This window comes from Andrographis paniculata, unplaced genomic scaffold, assembly GCF_009805555.1.
Source record: "Andrographis paniculata isolate CXL003 unplaced genomic scaffold, ASM980555v1 Contig18END, whole genome shotgun sequence".
NCBI classification, from domain to species: domain Eukaryota; kingdom Viridiplantae; phylum Streptophyta; class Magnoliopsida; order Lamiales; family Acanthaceae; genus Andrographis; species Andrographis paniculata.
Window position 1 is genome coordinate 526,225 of NW_026137468.1, and position 16,578 is coordinate 542,802.

At 32.7% G+C, this 16,578-nt stretch overlaps 3 protein-coding genes across 6 annotated transcripts; 2 read left to right on the top strand and 1 right to left on the bottom strand.

The window, feature by feature from the left end:
- Positions 1-211: 211 nt before the first annotated feature.
- Positions 212-3,250, top strand: LOC127239891 (uncharacterized). Its single transcript, XM_051258258.1, has 5 exons — positions 212-1,038; positions 2,036-2,093; positions 2,188-2,271; positions 2,362-2,503; positions 2,689-3,250. Exons 1-5 carry the CDS (start codon positions 528-530, stop codon positions 3,052-3,054), a joined length of 1,161 nt encoding a protein of 386 aa, XP_051114215.1. The 5' UTR covers positions 212-527; the 3' UTR covers positions 3,055-3,250.
- LOC127239898 (probable WRKY transcription factor 40) lies at positions 3,190-4,952 on the bottom strand. Its single transcript, XM_051258271.1, has 5 exons — positions 4,669-4,952; positions 4,517-4,579; positions 4,085-4,414; positions 3,875-3,991; positions 3,190-3,776 (listed from the first exon to the last, which is right to left on the bottom strand). Exons 1-5 carry the CDS (start codon positions 4,768-4,770, stop codon positions 3,435-3,437), a joined length of 954 nt encoding a protein of 317 aa, XP_051114228.1. The 5' UTR covers positions 4,771-4,952; the 3' UTR covers positions 3,190-3,434.
- A 6,465-nt stretch (positions 4,953-11,417) lies between these two features.
- LOC127266425 (metal transporter Nramp6) lies at positions 11,418-16,337 on the top strand. Of its 4 annotated transcripts, XM_051296695.1 has the most exons (15): positions 11,418-11,521; positions 11,698-11,818; positions 12,299-12,377; positions 12,461-12,501; positions 12,599-12,677; positions 12,767-12,871; positions 13,090-13,199; positions 13,359-13,540; positions 13,625-13,694; positions 13,779-13,952; positions 14,043-14,147; positions 14,352-14,483; positions 14,579-14,674; positions 14,809-15,178; positions 15,304-16,337. In XM_051296695.1, exons 2-14 carry the CDS (start codon positions 11,717-11,719, stop codon positions 15,154-15,156), a joined length of 1,623 nt encoding a protein of 540 aa, XP_051152652.1. In that variant the 5' UTR covers positions 11,418-11,521; positions 11,698-11,716; the 3' UTR covers positions 15,157-15,178; positions 15,304-16,337. The 4 variants fall into 4 exon arrangements, with proteins under 4 accessions (XP_051152652.1, XP_051152631.1, XP_051152645.1 ...); XM_051296674.1 differs by having other exon boundaries at positions 14,809-16,337; XM_051296688.1 differs by having other exon boundaries at positions 11,487-11,521; positions 11,676-11,818; positions 14,809-16,337.
- Positions 16,338-16,578: the final 241 nt, after the last annotated feature.

Here is a 16,578-nt window from a genome sequence, read left to right on the forward strand (position 1 = left end):
AGTTATTTTTATTAAAATAATAAAAATAATATTTTGAATTGAAAAAAAAATATATATATTTAGTATGTCATTTATATTTATATAATATGTTGACGGTCTTTTTACAGCATAAATTATTTAGGATATATTAATAAAAGTACAAAATTAGATTAATAAATTAAAAGGAAAAAAAGAGTTAATTAATAAATAGGCTGCCTTGTCTGAGGTGGCAAGCATTTAATGGTTCGTAGTGTCCTCACCTACTTCTCCCTCTCTAGAAACATCCATAATTGCTCTCCCCGTCGCTGATCGGCCGCCGCACCAATTTCTCCTCCGCCGTCAGTGGCAGCGCCGCCACACCGGGACTGGATCGTACCTCTGTGGAATGATTTGTCCACTATCTCTCTAGTGTATTGATCGATTTTCTGCCATCGTCACTGTGCCACGATGCGCTGCCCGGAGAAGCCCTAATTACCTTTCTGCAATGCTCGTTCTGAAATTCCGCTTTCTAACTGTGATTTTGAGGAGCCTCGCGCTTGGATTCGACAATGTCTGGACCACCGGTGGCTAAATCGATGAGTTTTGCGGACCAGGAGGCGCGTTCCGTGCTTGGACCAGCTGGAAATAAAGCCAGATCTGTGGAGTTACGGAAGCCGGTAGTGAAGCTGAAGAGCGAGAAGGTGCTGCATTCGTCCGAGACGGCGTTTCAGGCGCCGGAAATGACGGTGGAGCAAATTCCATCTCCGGTGGGTTTTAGGAAGAGTGTAAGCAATGCCGCCTCGGTTCTGAGGCAGCGCCAGCATAATTTGTCGCTAAATGCTTCGTGTTCTTCAGAAGCCTCGACGGATTCTTCACACAGTAGGGCTTCTACAGGAAGGATCAGCCGTCGGACTTCCGCTTCGACTCCGCCTTTGAGGAGGAAGCAACAATGTGGCTGGAAAGGCGAGAAAATTGAGAAGATGGAGGGAAATGGGAAGATAATTGGAGCTGAGAGTGAATGTACGATGGTCGATGGTTCCATGGTTAAGAAAAGGTGTGCTTGGGTGACTTCCAATACTGGTATGATTTTCATGCCCTTCTTATTCAATTAGATGAGTATTCTCTCTGTTCGGTGTTGGATTGTGGATGTTCGTTACTGAATTAGGGTTTGTGATGTGGTATACAATGTAATGCAAGCGATGAATTTACCTTAAATTTTAGATTTGTAATCATAATCTGTTTCTGATTTCAGTGTCAGGCCATGAAATTTGACAATTTGTTTTGATCATGGAGGAGGATGATATAGCAACTAGAAATGCATATAGTTCTTTCTAACTGCAAGTCATGTTTTTTTGCACTGACGAAACTTCATAGTTTTGATCTTTTATGGTCTTCTTAATTTAGCTGGTCGATTAATGCTCCTTATGTGTGTTTACTCGTGTTTTTTGGTTGTTTTGGATTTGAATTTTCGGAGTGGAAAATAGTAGTTGCTCGTGATATTTGGGGTAGAGCTTGTGTCTAAAATGATGTTTTTGGGCGGAAGTGGAAAAGAAAAAGCTTGAAAACACAATGGAACATAGTGAAAATTATTGTTTGTTGAAGACAACTTTTCTTTTCATGGGGTATGGACCATCTATGATCTTCAAGATTCGTATGTTTGATTGTGTGTCTCGAATGGAGATACAGATACCATATAAGCATAATATTTGTTTAAACCCTCCGAATGAAATTTCTGTTACAGCCCTTTAAAGGCATTTATGCACATCTTAACCTCTGAAACTTGTCTGTGATGAGATCATAGAAACAGAATATATATATCGCAAGGCTTTTGGCAACCAAATCAATACGGCAAAATGTTTTTTCGGACCCTTTCTTTTTCTTTTGATATGGTGCCACACCAGTTTGATGAAATGAGTCTTTACCAAAGTTTAAATGACAAGATGTTTTGTTATTACTTGCATTTCATTTGTCTTTCATCTTCTATTGATTGCTTGAAACATTTCGATGATTTTCTTAAATGCATATAAAACTGCATTTTCAATTCTGTATGCTGATTTCTTTTTTGTTTTACAAAAAGAACCACTGTACACCGTATTCCATGACGAAGAATGGGGGCTTCCGGTTCATGATGACAAGTATGTATCACCACTTGCCCTATTCACTTAGAATCTAAATGGTCGCTTCCTGTTTCTCCAATCTTTTACTCATTTACCTCAAAACATTTTTCAGGAAACTTTTCGAACTGCTTAGCTTATCTACTGCATTGGCTGAACTAACATGGCCTGCCATTCTTAGCAAAAGACACATATTCAGGTATTACAGCATTTTGATGCGAATGCTACGGTTTCGTTTTATTCACTTTCTGTGGATACTAATTTGTCGCGCTTGTGTTGGATTTTACAGAGATGTCTTTATGGATTTTGATCCGGTGGCAGTGTCTAAATTAAATGACAAGAAGATTGCATTGCCGGGAAGCCCTGCAAGCTCTCTTCTGTCTGAACTAAAGCTACGAGCAATTATCGAAAATGCACATCAAATCTGCAAGGTATATGTCCCCAATCCCTTATTGGTATCAATTCTGCATCCTAAGTTAATCCTAAGTGCTTAAAAGTGGAAATGTTCGATGAAAATCCACATAATGTATAAATGAATTGAGAGAATTTGTCGAATACCAATGTTAAGTGTCCATGGACAAAAGAATCTGTACAATCTTTCGAACTTCTCCTGCAGATTATAGATGAGATCGGGTCATTCGACAAGTACATTTGGAGCTTCGTGAACTACAAGCCTATCGTTTCTAATTTTCGCTATCCTAGACAAGTCCCGATCAAGACATCGAAAGCAGATACCATTAGCAAAGACCTTGTCCGAAGAGGATTCCGGGGAGTTGGCCCTACTGTCGTCTATTCATTCATGCAAGTCTCGGGAATCACCAACGACCATCTCGTCAGTTGTTTCCGATATCACGACTGCATAATCGCCAGCGATATGGGATGTAAGAACAACGACGAGACAGAATCCAAGAATAAAGACAAACCATCCGAAGATCAGCTCGATTTATCTGGAGACATCGATGATTTAAACCTGTCGAGGTAGGAAAAATCTGTGTCTCATTCATTCAGTTTATCATCATCGATATCCCGCAACACTTTTCCCTGCTTATGTACAAATCCTTATAAAATTGTTTCCTCCAATTCGTGTATATTACGATAGAGCTTGCTCGCAAACCCGTCTGAAAATGTGAATTCGCTCGATAATTCTTACAGTTCCAATACAATCTCAACTAGGAAAATCGAATCGAAGATGTCTACGCTACACGAGAACTTCTCAGGAGGTTACCCATCGTAGTACAATATCACTATTTTCTGCTTTAACTTTTTCGACTCATTTCAAATGAATTTGATCGCGTCTTTTCTCCCGTCGCTAACGATATATATATATATACATACAACCGGCATTGATCGATCCTGCTGTCGCTACCATTTCTCCGTCCGATTCTTCTGCTGAAGAAACTTCCCGGAGATCGCCGCCGCCAGTGCGGCTTTAAAATTCGGATCTTGAGTCAATGTATTCGCCATTTGTTCCACAAGGTAATGCTGCAATTCTTGCCCATCAATTTTGCCTTCCTGACTAAGTTTTGGCTTAGTCGGATCGGTCGTCACTCCGGAGGACCCGACGCTGGTCGAGCAAGGCGGGGGCGGCGCCAAGGTTCGATTAGTCCCGGTAGCGGGAATCTCCGATTTCGACGAGTTTGGGTGGTTGTGTTCCCCCTCATAAGTTGCTACTACAACTGATTGATCCTCTACACTTCTCTGGACCTGAAAATTGACAAAAACATACAAAAGACACCAATGAAGAAGATGAAACAGAAAAAAGACACCATTTTTTGTCTGAATTTGAGGTTGTTTTTTCGAACCTTCTTTTTGACAGGACAGCTTGGAGCAAAAGAGCATTTGAAATAAGCTCTTGGACAAGGATTGTCTCTTGTAACCTTCTGTCCGTACTTCCTCCATTGATAACCATCCTTCACTATCTGCAATTATCGATCAGGCCATGAATAAACAAATCCTTTTTTTTTTTTTTTAAATCACTGCAACAATAGACGATGAGGTTCTGTTGTTCTTACAAGGCTGGTGTCGGAGGGGTCTGTACGGACATAAACGCGGGTAATTTTAGCCTTGATGTGTTCTTCCCTAGGCTTCTTTGAAGAAGAATCTTCATCACTTGAGCTGCACTCAGATGGCCCAATATTAGCAGCAGCAGATTCATTGTTGTTGTTGATAATGGCTTCTGCTTTCCTCTTTCGAACATCATTTGGAATTGGAGGATTCTTGGCTGTCTGAACCACCAATTGGCTCCTCAATTCATTGTAATTTTCACACAAAAGTGTAAGCATTTCTGTGAGCTTCTTGTTCTCTGCACTAACTCTGTTCAGCTCCTCAATCAAAGCTCCTTTCTGAGACAAAACATCCAACACGTTCAGGGCATAAAACTTGGTTAAATTTAAACCCCACTTTCTTTATTTTATTTTTTTTTGCATCCATTAATAATTAATTACCTCTTCTTTCACATTCACTTGTCTCCTAAATCCAATGAAATCACTCTCCACCACTTCTTGTTTCTAAAAACACCATCATCATCATAAGTCTCTAAAATTAAAAAAAATATATATACTAAAATTAAAATTCAAAAATTGAAAATTGTAGATACCATTGAAGAAGGGGTTTCATCAAGAAACTTGATGGGCTTTGAGTTAAGATCCAATGAAGCAGCTGCAGCAGTGTTGTTTGTAAGAAGACTGGTGAATTCCATAGCCCCTTTTTGCTCAAACGCCAATTGGATCAAAGACAAGGTTTTGAGAGGATTATAAAGACACCCACAACTTGTGTAGGAAGGTTCTGAGGAAGAAGAAAGAAGAACCACACGGATAAAATTAATTAATTAAATAAATAAGAAAAAGGGGCAAATGGGTAGAGAGACCAGAAGACAGAAAAGAGGTGTAAATTGGTAAGATCTGATTTAGAAATCAAAAACACCCACACACACTACTACTACTGAGTCAGTGTGGGGTGGGTGGGGTGGGGTGGGCAAGAAAAGTATTAAACCAAAACCATAATCTTGTCGGTTCATTTCATCCAAAAGGGATTTTGTCAAAACAAATTAAAATTTAAAATAGCCTTGAAAAACAGGCATTGAAATGTTGAAATTCTTGGGGCAAAGTCAAAGTCAAGCCCACCTAAGAAAAAGGGTAGTGAAGAAAAGGCCACACCAATTTAATTAATTAATTAATACTTCATTTCCTTTGTAATAATACAAATATTCCTTTGTGTTTATTTGATTGGACACGAATTCTAATAAAAATGAATAATAATATTTTTTTATAATAAAAAAATATAATAATTTTTTATTTAAAAAAATGAGAATATTTTTTTGATGACGACCTAAAAAAATGAGCATAAATTGTTGAATTTAAATGTCTGATCCTTAAAGCGGAAGCGTACCTGATGAAGCATATACAAATCTTGGGTAATTAAAGGTTTGGTCTTCCAAGATCAGAGAGCCGGTTTCCTTTCTGTCCTTTACGGGTGAGGAGCCGAAACTGCAGGGAGAATCAGATATGGCGTGCTGATCCTGGAGATCTAAACTTAGCCTATTTATAATAGGACAAACATAATTGCAATTACAATTATACCCTTAATTAATATCATTAATTTATCACGTCACGAAAATAATAATATTATACGGGTAGCTGCAATTTCATTCCATAACAATCAAACTTATCGGTCAAAAATTAATTAATTAGATCACTTACATAATAAGACTGAATAAAATAATAACTTTAACAACATATTCGATACATATATTTGATCCCAAATCCAACATAAATTTGAAGGATGGATGGAGTATATTTTTGTAACAAGAAGAAGCAAAGAAGCTCAACTTATTACATACAATCTCCATTGACCATTCTTTCCTCTTATTCTTTTTCCACTTGTCCTTATCTCCTCACTCTGTGTTTGTAATAACAAATCGAGGGTACTTTCGGTATTTCATCTCTGCTGGAGCGCACGCGCATTTCCCACGTTCCATTTCTCTTTTTATTATTCCTACCTACTAATTTCCCTTCACGCGCTTTACCCCTTCAATTGTTTTTCTTTTTTATTTTCTAATATTGGTGGTTTTAAATTTATTTAATTTGCATTTATTATTATTTTTTAAAATATAAAAAATGAAGAAACCCTAAATTTTGTATATAAATAATAAATTCCACGACTTATTATACGTAGTGGTCTTCGTTTTCATACTAGTGAATAATTTATCATAAGTATAGATGATATGTAGATGGAAATATCAGTTTTTAAGTTTAATGAAATTATTTCATGGTGATTTTTTATTTTTTATTTTTAAATTTTAGAACTTTGCGTTTAGAGATGGACATAATTATTGTATGATTATTAGGACAGATACGCATGCTAATTTTATTTCTTGTTAATAAATTAGTAATAATGAGAACGTCCAATCATTTAAGCCATAATAAATAAATAACCCTTCTAGAAGGAGGAGATCATGATTTGCACACGTTTTTATTGTCCATACCCAACAACAAATTGTTTTTATCATTTTTTTACATATATATATTTGTACTCATATATTTTAAATGATTAATTCAAATACAAGATGTAACCTAAAACAATTAGTGGGATATTTATAGTTAGATTTGAACATATCTTTTAAAAACTTTTTAAAAAAATACATGTAGTTTATATGTACTGTTTTTTTTTTTTTTTTTTTTTTTTTTTTTTAAGGGATGTCAATGGGACGGATTTTGCAGGCCCGGGACCTGCTTCGCTAGAAAATTTTAGGATCCAAGATCTGCTCCGCCCCACTTCAACCCGGTCTCAGGACCCGTCTCGCTCCGAACCCGGAGGGTTCGGGGTCAATCCGATAAATCCGTTTTTTTTTTCAAAAAAAAATTAAAATAATTTTTTTAAATAATTTAATACTAAAAAATATAAGTATGCGTCAAAGTATCAAAAAACTATAGTTCTAATAATAAGAACAATCAAATATTGAACATAGTTCGTAGTGATGGCGGTTAGCAGTAGTCACAATTATAAAGAAAATTGTAAGAGAAACAAATGCGAAAATAAATTTGATTTAGAATTAAAGTTCTATTTTATATTTAAATTTTTTTAAATAAAAAAATAATATAATTTATATTGTATAAAAATATAAATAAATTATTATAATTATTAAAATATTCGGGTTCGGGTCCGGGGTGGGACGGGACGGATTTATAGTAAAACCCGAAACCCGCCCTGAACTCAGCCGGGTCTAAAACTCAAAATCCACAACCCGGCCCGAACCAATTTTTTTAGACCCGAACCCGTCCTATTAAGATCGAGTCCGGAACTAACCCGCCCCATTTGACATCCATAATTTTTTCATCCTTATATATTTATTTGACGTAATAATATTAACTTAAATAAGTATACATTTGAAAATATTTATAATTTAATGTGGTTAAAAAATAAATAGGTAAATGGTATTTCCTTGTATGGGCTAATTATGTTATTTTATTATTAAAATTAAGAAATAATAGTAAAAGTTGTGGATAAAAAATAAAATAGAAGTATTAAATAACTTTATAAAAAAAAATGATAAAAATAGTAGAATAAAAAAACAATGAAAAATTAATTATTATATAATAAAATTAAGAAGAAGAGTAAAAAAATATTAGCATGATTATAACGAGAAAATTGCATATGACATTGAAAAATTGAATTGAGTAATGTAGGAGTCACCAAGTGAGTCTAATAATCCTTTCATTTCATAGTACAATTTGTTAGAAAATCAAATGCAATGAATTGAATTAGGATTTAGGACAACGTGTCAAAGTTTGCTATGTTTATATATATCCAATAAATATTTTTATTTTTATTGAGAAATTGGATAGATTTTGGGGCTTTGTAGACGACTTTGAAAATTGACACGAATTCTGTACTTACGAGGTGGGGATCTTACAATTCTTTTTATTATTATTATTATTATTATTATTATTATTATTATTATTATTATTATTTCAAATATATGTAAATATAATTATATATTTACCAGAGCTGTAAATATAAATGAATTGATTGCGAATTCAATTCAAAATTTAATGAAATTTTGTTAGGGAATTTTAAAAAGTCCATCACAAGTGAAGATTATAGTCTGTTATAATTTGAAAAGTGGATTCATTTTTTATTTTTTTTTCTTTTTGGGTGAATTTATATGTGCAAATTTTGTTGTAGAAAAAATATAAATTAGGATTATACTGTAAACAAGTTTAATTTAAAGAGTTATATATATATATAATAGTAATAATAAAAGCTCGAGTAGCGATTGGTGGTTTAATTGAAGGGTGTGGCAGTGGTGTGACGTAATAAATATTAATAAAGAAAACAAATTATTATGTAATTTAATTTGAAAAAAAAGTCAAAATCTGTGCAACACTATATTGACTTGAGAATGGACTGAATAGCTATCCAGGGTACAAGTGGTGACAGCGTGGAGTCGAACAGGAAGGAACCTGCCCAGTTGTACCTTTGGTTTTTAGTGGGGCCCACGTTTCCAGATTTTTAAGTAGTATTGTTATTATTATTTCTAATGCTCTATAAATAAATATAATATTTAAAAAAATATAAATTAAATAGTGTCTAACAAATCATTTACCATAAATTGAAAATAAATATTTTTTATAAAGAAGTAAAAAATAAACATAAATCTCATGGACAATGAAATACTGCTATTTCTGTATTTAGATTTTATTTATTTATTAGAAAATAAATAATTGTATTTGTTAATTGTTTATTTATTTTTATTATATAAAGACCAAAAAGACAGTAGAGCATGGGAAACAGGGGCGGCTGATTTATTATCTTTAAAATTGCATATTTTGACGGAAATAAAGTAGTCTCGTTTGTTTTATATATAGATCGTATACGGACAATACGACGTCGTCGGAAGAAAAATTTATATAGATTTTTGTATTTTTTATTAATATAATATTTTTGTAAATGCCACTTTTAATGTGGCAATGGTTTGCAAATTTGACACGCCTTTCTTCTTCAACTTAATTAATTAATTAACACTGTATGTACGTAGTAAGTATTAACGTGGGTTGACTTTTGGCGGTGGTTGACTTTCTTTTCTTCAATCACAGACATGCGGATGTAGTTAACCCTCCATTATGTGACCCATCAAAGACTTATTAATTATCTCATGCAGTCATGCATGACGTCATCCAGAAGTTTAATTAATTCATTCATTACCTCAAAGTACAATTAAATCATTGCTGTATTAATTCCTACCTTATGTTTAATTTATTCTCGCAACTTGTTTTTTTTTTTTTTTTTAAAAAAAACTGAGGTAATATTTTAAGGTTTATCTGGTTGGAAATCCAAGAATAATAAAAAATAAATAATAAAACAAAAAATTTGACATAATAGAAATATAAATATAAATATACGTATATTTAATTTAATATAATATAATTTAAGAATAAAGAATAATAATAAATAACATTAGACTAGAACGAACTCTAGGGATTATTACAGTATTTCTTTGTCCGTACTGAATGAATGTTCTTATGATTTGACCTTTTATTTTAATTATCATTAATATTAGTATAAAAAAGGGATGATGGCTTTCTAAAATAATTCAAATTCAGCAGGACCATAAATACGTTTCAAATGTTAGATTGAATATTAATTATGTGGTAAATAGCTTGGTCAATCTACTAAGTCTTTTTTAATTTATTTTTGTAAAGTGTACGTGTGAGATCAGTAGTATTTGTTTATTTAATTATTTAATGATATAGATATATATATGCTTTAAATGAATTTCTTACAAGACACGAAGTGGCCGACATTGGAACAGCAGTTGACGTCGGCGTTGCACATTTCTAATTATGCACACAACTATTAAAATATTATTGTTTTTATTTCAATCTTTAATAAATAAATAAATAAATAAAATATTCACACCAACAAAGATTCATTAATAATCAACCTTGATCTGTTCTGGTTTTTCTTTTTAATTATTTAATTTAATATATATATTTTAAAAATATTAATATACTACTAATGGACATATTTTTTTGTATAGGCGTCCACGACCTTCAATATATTTTAAATAAAATTAAAATAATGACTTAATATAAAAAATAAAAATCAGATTTCAAATTAACAAAATTATTTTAAAATTTTAATATTTCTATAAAATAAACCTAGTCCAAACAAAAGAAAGTAGTGCATATTGCATCAGTGGCTCCAGTATTGGGCTAAGATACTGGGCCATTTTAGACTGGGCCCAATTAAATTTATTAAACAAAAATAAATAAACAAATAATGACTTCTTATATAAATAACTAATTTGAAATATAGTTATGTTCATTAAATAATATGACATGTGAACAGTTACTCTTTTTATATACATTTTTTTTCTATAAAAAAGTTATTATTTATTTTTCAAGAGTAAATTAAAAAAAAAAAATCACACGAAATATATTTTCTCAAATAAATATTAAGTTAATACTTAATTTTTTTATTATTGTCAAAACTTTTGAAACTTAAAAAAAAAAAAAAAAAAAAAAAAAAAACTCCTATTTAAATAAAGTGTGAGTTAGATTTAAGCTAATCATAAAAATCACATATGACTACCAAATCTTGCAATAAAATCTGATTCATCCAAAGTGCCTCTGCTTGCACTTTTCTCTTTTGGACCCAAACCACTTATTTACTATTCTCTACTTTAAATGGTGGGCATATATTAACCCACCTATTCCCTATTTTTTAACTTAATTAAACAAAAATTAAATAAAATAAAATATCCCACTTATTATTATTATTATTATTTTATAATTTGTATTTTCTATTTTTAACTCCATTATTTGTACAAAGATTTTTTTATTGAGAATTATAAACTAATAAAAAATTAAATATTTGATATTATAATTTAAAAATTATTTTTTAATAAATAACGTGAAAACTTTCAAAAATACATATATGAACAAAACATCTTCTTTGATAAAATTTTGTTAAAAATAAACTACTATTAGTTTGTATGTTATACTCTTTACCAATACATAAATGGTATGAATTTATTTTTTATTTTAAAAATATTGCATTCAATTAATTATTTCAGACATAATCTAAAATATTTTAACTCAACAAAGTAAAGAGACATCACTAATTTATAATAATAATAATAGTAATAATAATAAAACACCATGGATTGATTCTGTCTTATAAATAATTGAATTCCATTTTTTGCGGCTTTAATGGGATGCCATTTTTATTTATTTATTTATTTTTTAGCTATATAATAGTAGTTAACTTTGATGCTCTTTGTGTGTGAATAATTAGAATTATTATTATTTTTAAATAAAAAATAATAAATTACTAAGCAGGAATAGAGACATAAGTCACGAGCATTGGTTGAACTATAAATGCTTCAGAGATGGCAGTTTACAGTTGAAGCAATTGGCGAGAGCAGTGGCTACAGCGAGCGAGCCAGAGTAAGCATTTCCATTTCTCGATTGTTTTCCATCTTGATTGCTTTCAGTTTTGATTTGTGAGTATTCCTGGTTTTGTTGATTGCAATTTGCATGTATGGTGCTTCGTCGAACTTCGAATTTTTGCTGTTTTGATTTTAATAGATTGAAATTTTAGTTTTCGCGAATAATTCATTCAGTTACAGAGAGCTTAAAAGCATGGCGGCGCTGCCATCGCAACAGCCACAGTTCATGACCAGAGCTCGAACCAGTGAGCCGCTTATCGATAATATTGAATACGAACAGATTGTTGTACCTGAGGCGAGTTCTTCTTTTGCCTTTTTGTATATATGGATGTATTGGCTATTGATGAGTCGCTATATTTAAAGTTGAGATTTATTGGAACAAAATTTTCAAAAATTAACTACGAGGAAGTATTGATTAATTATTTAATCATCAGTTTCTACTCGATAGGTTGTTCAGTCATTATCTATGTTGTGTGATTAGTTTTTTTGAAGCAGTTTACATGAAATAATTAACTCACTACCAGTTTCTGAACTTAAGCTACATGAGTTTCTACGGTGAAGTAACTAAAGTGATGCAGTAGATATTCTAGATGATCTTACTTACTTCAATGGACTTTTTGTGAAATTAATAAACGACAGACAGATATATATGTTGTCTTGCAATAAAACTCAAAAATGAAAATTTACATAGTTTTCACCAAGATTTATCACATCTAAATAATGCATCTTACTTTTTATGGATAGCATGAATTTCTTTGCGTTCTTTTTTCAACAGAAAGAAAGCTGGAAGAACTTATTTGCATACATGGGTCCCGGCTTTCTTGTCTCCATTGCCTATATTGATCCTGGAAATTGTAAGGCCTAATGATTACGTTTTTACCTTCTTCAATGTAACATCCATGGTTAGTGATTTTTTTCATCTCCTCTGCGTCAACAGTTCAAACTGATCTCCAGGCAGGAGCTCAATACAAGTATGGGGTGAGCAAAAGTTAGTTGTGGATCATGTAAAAGGTTTACTAATTTGGTAAATTCTCTCCTGGCTGATCAATTGTGTATTACTCTATTTATCTCACAGCTGCTATGGATTATATTGTTAGCTTCATGTGCTGCTCTTGTCATACAATCTCTTGCAGCAAACTTGGGAGTTGTTACAGGTTCAGTATTTCTTCAATTGTGTCCTTGCACATGAAAACCAGAGGTTCTTCTTTTTGGTTTGATTTCTAATGTAATGTATCTTCCACAGGGAAGCATCTAGCTGAACATTGTCGAATGGAATATCCAAAGGCCCCCAATTTTATTTTGTGGGTCCTTGCTGAAATAGCTATTGTTGCTTGTGACATTCCTGAAGGTTAGTTATTGTCAATTAAACACACACATACAGATACAATGATAAAGAGATGCTATGCTGCAGTTTACTTCTTGCTCATGCTTTAAGTGATAATGCAAAAATGAGTACCACTTTTGTATATTAACTACAACAATCGTGTTGTTAAGACAGAGGTTGCTAACGTAATGTTGTCATTTGTTTTCTTCACTTTCCCTTGATTATGCTACTTCTCGTTTCAGTTATTGGAACAGCATTTGCACTAAACATGCTTTTCAAGATACCACTTTGGTGTGGTGTTCTTATCACGGGACTCAGTACATTGATTCTTTTATTACTGCAGCAATACGGGGTACTTGAAAGTTTCATGGCTTTCATATAATTATCTCTGTGTTGTGTTAGTAGTAAGCAATGTAAATTTAGGGAAAAAAAAATAATAATAATTGTGTTACACAACCAGTATGATAAGTGATGTCCTGCTCTTTATAAAATCATATGTGAACTTTTACAGGTTAGAAAGCTTGAAATCCTTATTGCTTTGCTAGTCTTCACAATTGCTGGCTGCTTTTTTGCTGAGCTTGGATATGCAAAGCCCAAAGCTCCAGATGTTTTACATGGCCTTTTTGTTCCCCAACTTAGTGGTAGTGGAGCAACTAAGCTTGCCATTTCACTCCTTGGTGCAATGGTTATGCCGTGAGTTTCAATGCATTTTTCTATCAACAAATTGTCTTGCCATTTGATGAGTTCTAACTGTTACTCCTCCTAATTTTGCTTCAGGCACAATCTTTTTCTCCATTCAGCACTAGTACTCTCAAGAAAAATACCTCGTTCTGTTGGTGGTATCAAAGTAATAGTTTCCTTCTTTTTTTATTTTTGGTTGAAGTTATTGCATTTCTGTGCGAAAGCCTTTTATTATTTCTTGTCTTTGCAGGAGGCGTGTCGATTTTATTTGATTGAAAGTGGTTTCGCTCTAATGATTGCCTTTATCATCAATATATCAGTCATCTCGGTTAGTGGAGCTGTTTGCAATTCACCATATGTGAATGCAAATGACCTTCAAAGTTGCAAGAACTTGGACTTAAATGAGGCTTCATTTTTACTCAAAGTATGTGACTAGCATAATTACTGCAAAATATAATACTTCACGATTCCAATGTTTCATCATAGTTCTATGCTATATATTGTTTAATTACAGAATGTGCTAGGGCATTGGAGTTCCAAGCTTTTTGCAGTTGCTTTGCTGGCATCAGGTCAGAGCTCTACAATAACGGGAACATATGCAGGACAATATGTTATGCAGGTCAAATATCTTATTCCACATTTTCATTTAACCATGTATTTCATATTCCTGAATGCACTTCGTGCTACTTAGTTTTTCCTGTTATACTGTTCTGGCAAATTTTATGGATCTATATTGACATTCTTGAATTTACATTCAAAAAATGACCATCATATTTGCCTTCACACCTTGTTTTCTAATACCTTTGTCATGTTTTTCATATAGGGTTTTCTTGATCTACGATTGACACCATGGATTAGAAACTTTTTGACAAGATGCTTAGCTATTGTCCCTAGTCTAATTGTAGCTATTATTGGTGGATCTGAAGGGGCTGGAAACTTGATCATCATAGCATCGGTAAATACTCTTCTTGCCTTCAGCTTCAGTTCAATGTCATAACTACTTTACATATTACAGTCATTTTTGTTTCTTGAAATTTATTGATCTGGCAGATGATTTTATCCTTCGAACTTCCTTTTGCACTAATTCCACTTCTCAAGTTCACTAGCAGCAAGACCAAGATGGGATCATACGCCAACTCAATCTCAGTAAGAACTAATAAAACATCAATCCTTTCCACATATATTAGTACTATCTCATAACATTTTTATTTTGTCATACACTTCATCCTCATTTCGATAAACATCTTGAAACTCCATGTTACACTTACACCCCTTTTCAGGTTTCGGCCATCACATGGATCATCGGCTCCTTCATCATGGGGATAAACATCTACTACCTCGCCGAGAAGCTAGTTACTTCTCTTCAACACAGCCATTTGAACCTCGCAACCATTGTGCTCTGTGGCGTGCTAGGATTCTCAGCAATGCTCGTTTATTTAGCGAGCATTGCGTATTTAGTCGTCCGCAAGAACAAGGAGGGCTCCCATTTGTTGGCACTTACTGCAGCCGAAAATCAAGAAATGGCCAACGATAATGCACAAGTTAACAACCTACCTAGACATGATCTGGTAAATATGCAGTTGCCACAAAGAAGGTCCTCCTCATCAGCTCAAGATGATCTTCATTGAAAGCTGCTGCAACCATTATCTGGTTTGTTTTCTTATTTATGACTTCAAAATTCCTTCACTTCACTTAGATATATTAATTTGTCAATAAATTAAAATGTAACCATATTATTGACAATGCTTTAGATTGATGATCGTGTCCTCAAATAGGTACAGGTAATATTTAGGATTTCTAATACAAAACTTGAAGATGATCATTTTTTTCTGAAGGCTTGTAACTGTGTGGCACAAACACATTGGTATGAATTTCAATTTTGAATTTTAAATTTTGAGTTTTTTTTTTTTAAGTAAAGTTTTTTTCATGTGAGCTCAGGGAATCATCGCATGCTTGTATATTATTAAAAAAAATGATAAATAACACGAAATTGAAATTGAAAATGATATTCTCAAATTTAGACCAGTTTTCATTCAGGCCATCATTATAAAGTAGCCCAAATAGATGTTGGGCCGAAATAAGGTCCAAATAAAATTTGGGCTATTATTTTAGTGGCCCAATTACACATAAATGGCAATGGCACTGTTGCTTGTACTCTGATCCATCCACCACGCCTCATATCATATGCCATAGTCCATAGACTATAAAATGGAATTATTTATTTTATTTATTTTTTCTAAAGAAAGAAGGGAAGTGGGGAAAAAAGAAAAGCAAAGGTGCATCTGAGGCCACGTTTGGTTGTCGGGTGCATTTCCAGCATCTATATATATATATATATTTCTCTCTTTAGTTTCCTTTGATCAAAGATCAGATCATACCACAAAATCTCTATTAATTAATTAATTAATATGTAGTTTTGGTTGAAACCTTGATCGTTTCATCCCAAATTTCATTTCATGACAAACAAACCAGAAGAACAGAAGAGAGAGATAGAACCTTCATCATTTATTCATTATTCATATACATATATAGAATTATAGATGCAGATGCAGATGCAGTGCACACAGCACAGCACAGCACATAGACAGCAAAGCCCCAACCTAATTAGGGGAGGGGGCCCACCATTAACAAACCATGCTAAATATACCCACATACAAAAATTAAAAAAAAAAAAAAAAATCGTTCAACCCCACTCCAATCACATCACATTCATACACAAAACCCATACACTAATAAAGAAACCCTTTTTATTCCATTCCCCAACCCCATTCAATTTAATTAATAACCTCTTTCTTACTCTAAAAAAAGAAAACAACCCCACGACAGAGAACGTTTGAGATTTAATTTCAATTTTATTTTATTTTAGTTGTAATTAAAGAATTTCTATTAAAAAATACAGTGAAGAAGAATAGACCAAACTCTCGTTTCTAAAGTGGGCCCGGCCCATTCCTCTTTGGTCATCCTTTTTAATACTTTTCCTTTTTTCCTTTTTTTTTTCAAGAAAACAACAATAAATTATTTAAACGATGAAATTAAAATTAGAAAATGGG

What these genes read in the sequence shown, in the direction of transcription:
- LOC127239891 (XM_051258258.1), top strand. Translation starts at nt 528, where the DNA reads ATGTCTGGACCACCGGTGGCTAAATCGATGAGTTTTGCGGACCAGGAG. An exon ending in CTTCCGGTTCATGATGACAA is followed by an intron (nt 2,094 to 2,187) that starts GTATGTATCACC and finishes AACATTTTTCAG; the next exon opens with GAAACTTTTCGAACTGCTTA. An exon ending in ATGCACATCAAATCTGCAAG is followed by an intron (nt 2,504 to 2,688) that starts GTATATGTCCCC and finishes CTTCTCCTGCAG; the next exon opens with ATTATAGATGAGATCGGGTC.
- LOC127239898 (XM_051258271.1), bottom strand. Translation starts at nt 4,770, where the DNA reads ATGGAATTCACCAGTCTTCTTACAAACAACACTGCTGCAGCTGCTTCA. An exon ending in AAGTGAATGTGAAAGAAGAG is followed by an intron (nt 4,415 to 4,516) that starts GTAATTAATTAT and finishes GTTTTGTCTCAG; the next exon opens with AAAGGAGCTTTGATTGAGGA. An exon ending in ACCCCTCCGACACCAGCCTT is followed by an intron (nt 3,992 to 4,084) that starts GTAAGAACAACA and finishes CGATAATTGCAG; the next exon opens with ATAGTGAAGGATGGTTATCA.
- LOC127266425 (XM_051296674.1), top strand. Translation starts at nt 11,717, where the DNA reads ATGGCGGCGCTGCCATCGCAACAGCCACAGTTCATGACCAGAGCTCGA. An exon ending in AAACTTGGGAGTTGTTACAG is followed by an intron (nt 12,678 to 12,766) that starts GTTCAGTATTTC and finishes TATCTTCCACAG; the next exon opens with GGAAGCATCTAGCTGAACAT. An exon ending in TATTACTGCAGCAATACGGG is followed by an intron (nt 13,200 to 13,358) that starts GTACTTGAAAGT and finishes GAACTTTTACAG; the next exon opens with GTTAGAAAGCTTGAAATCCT.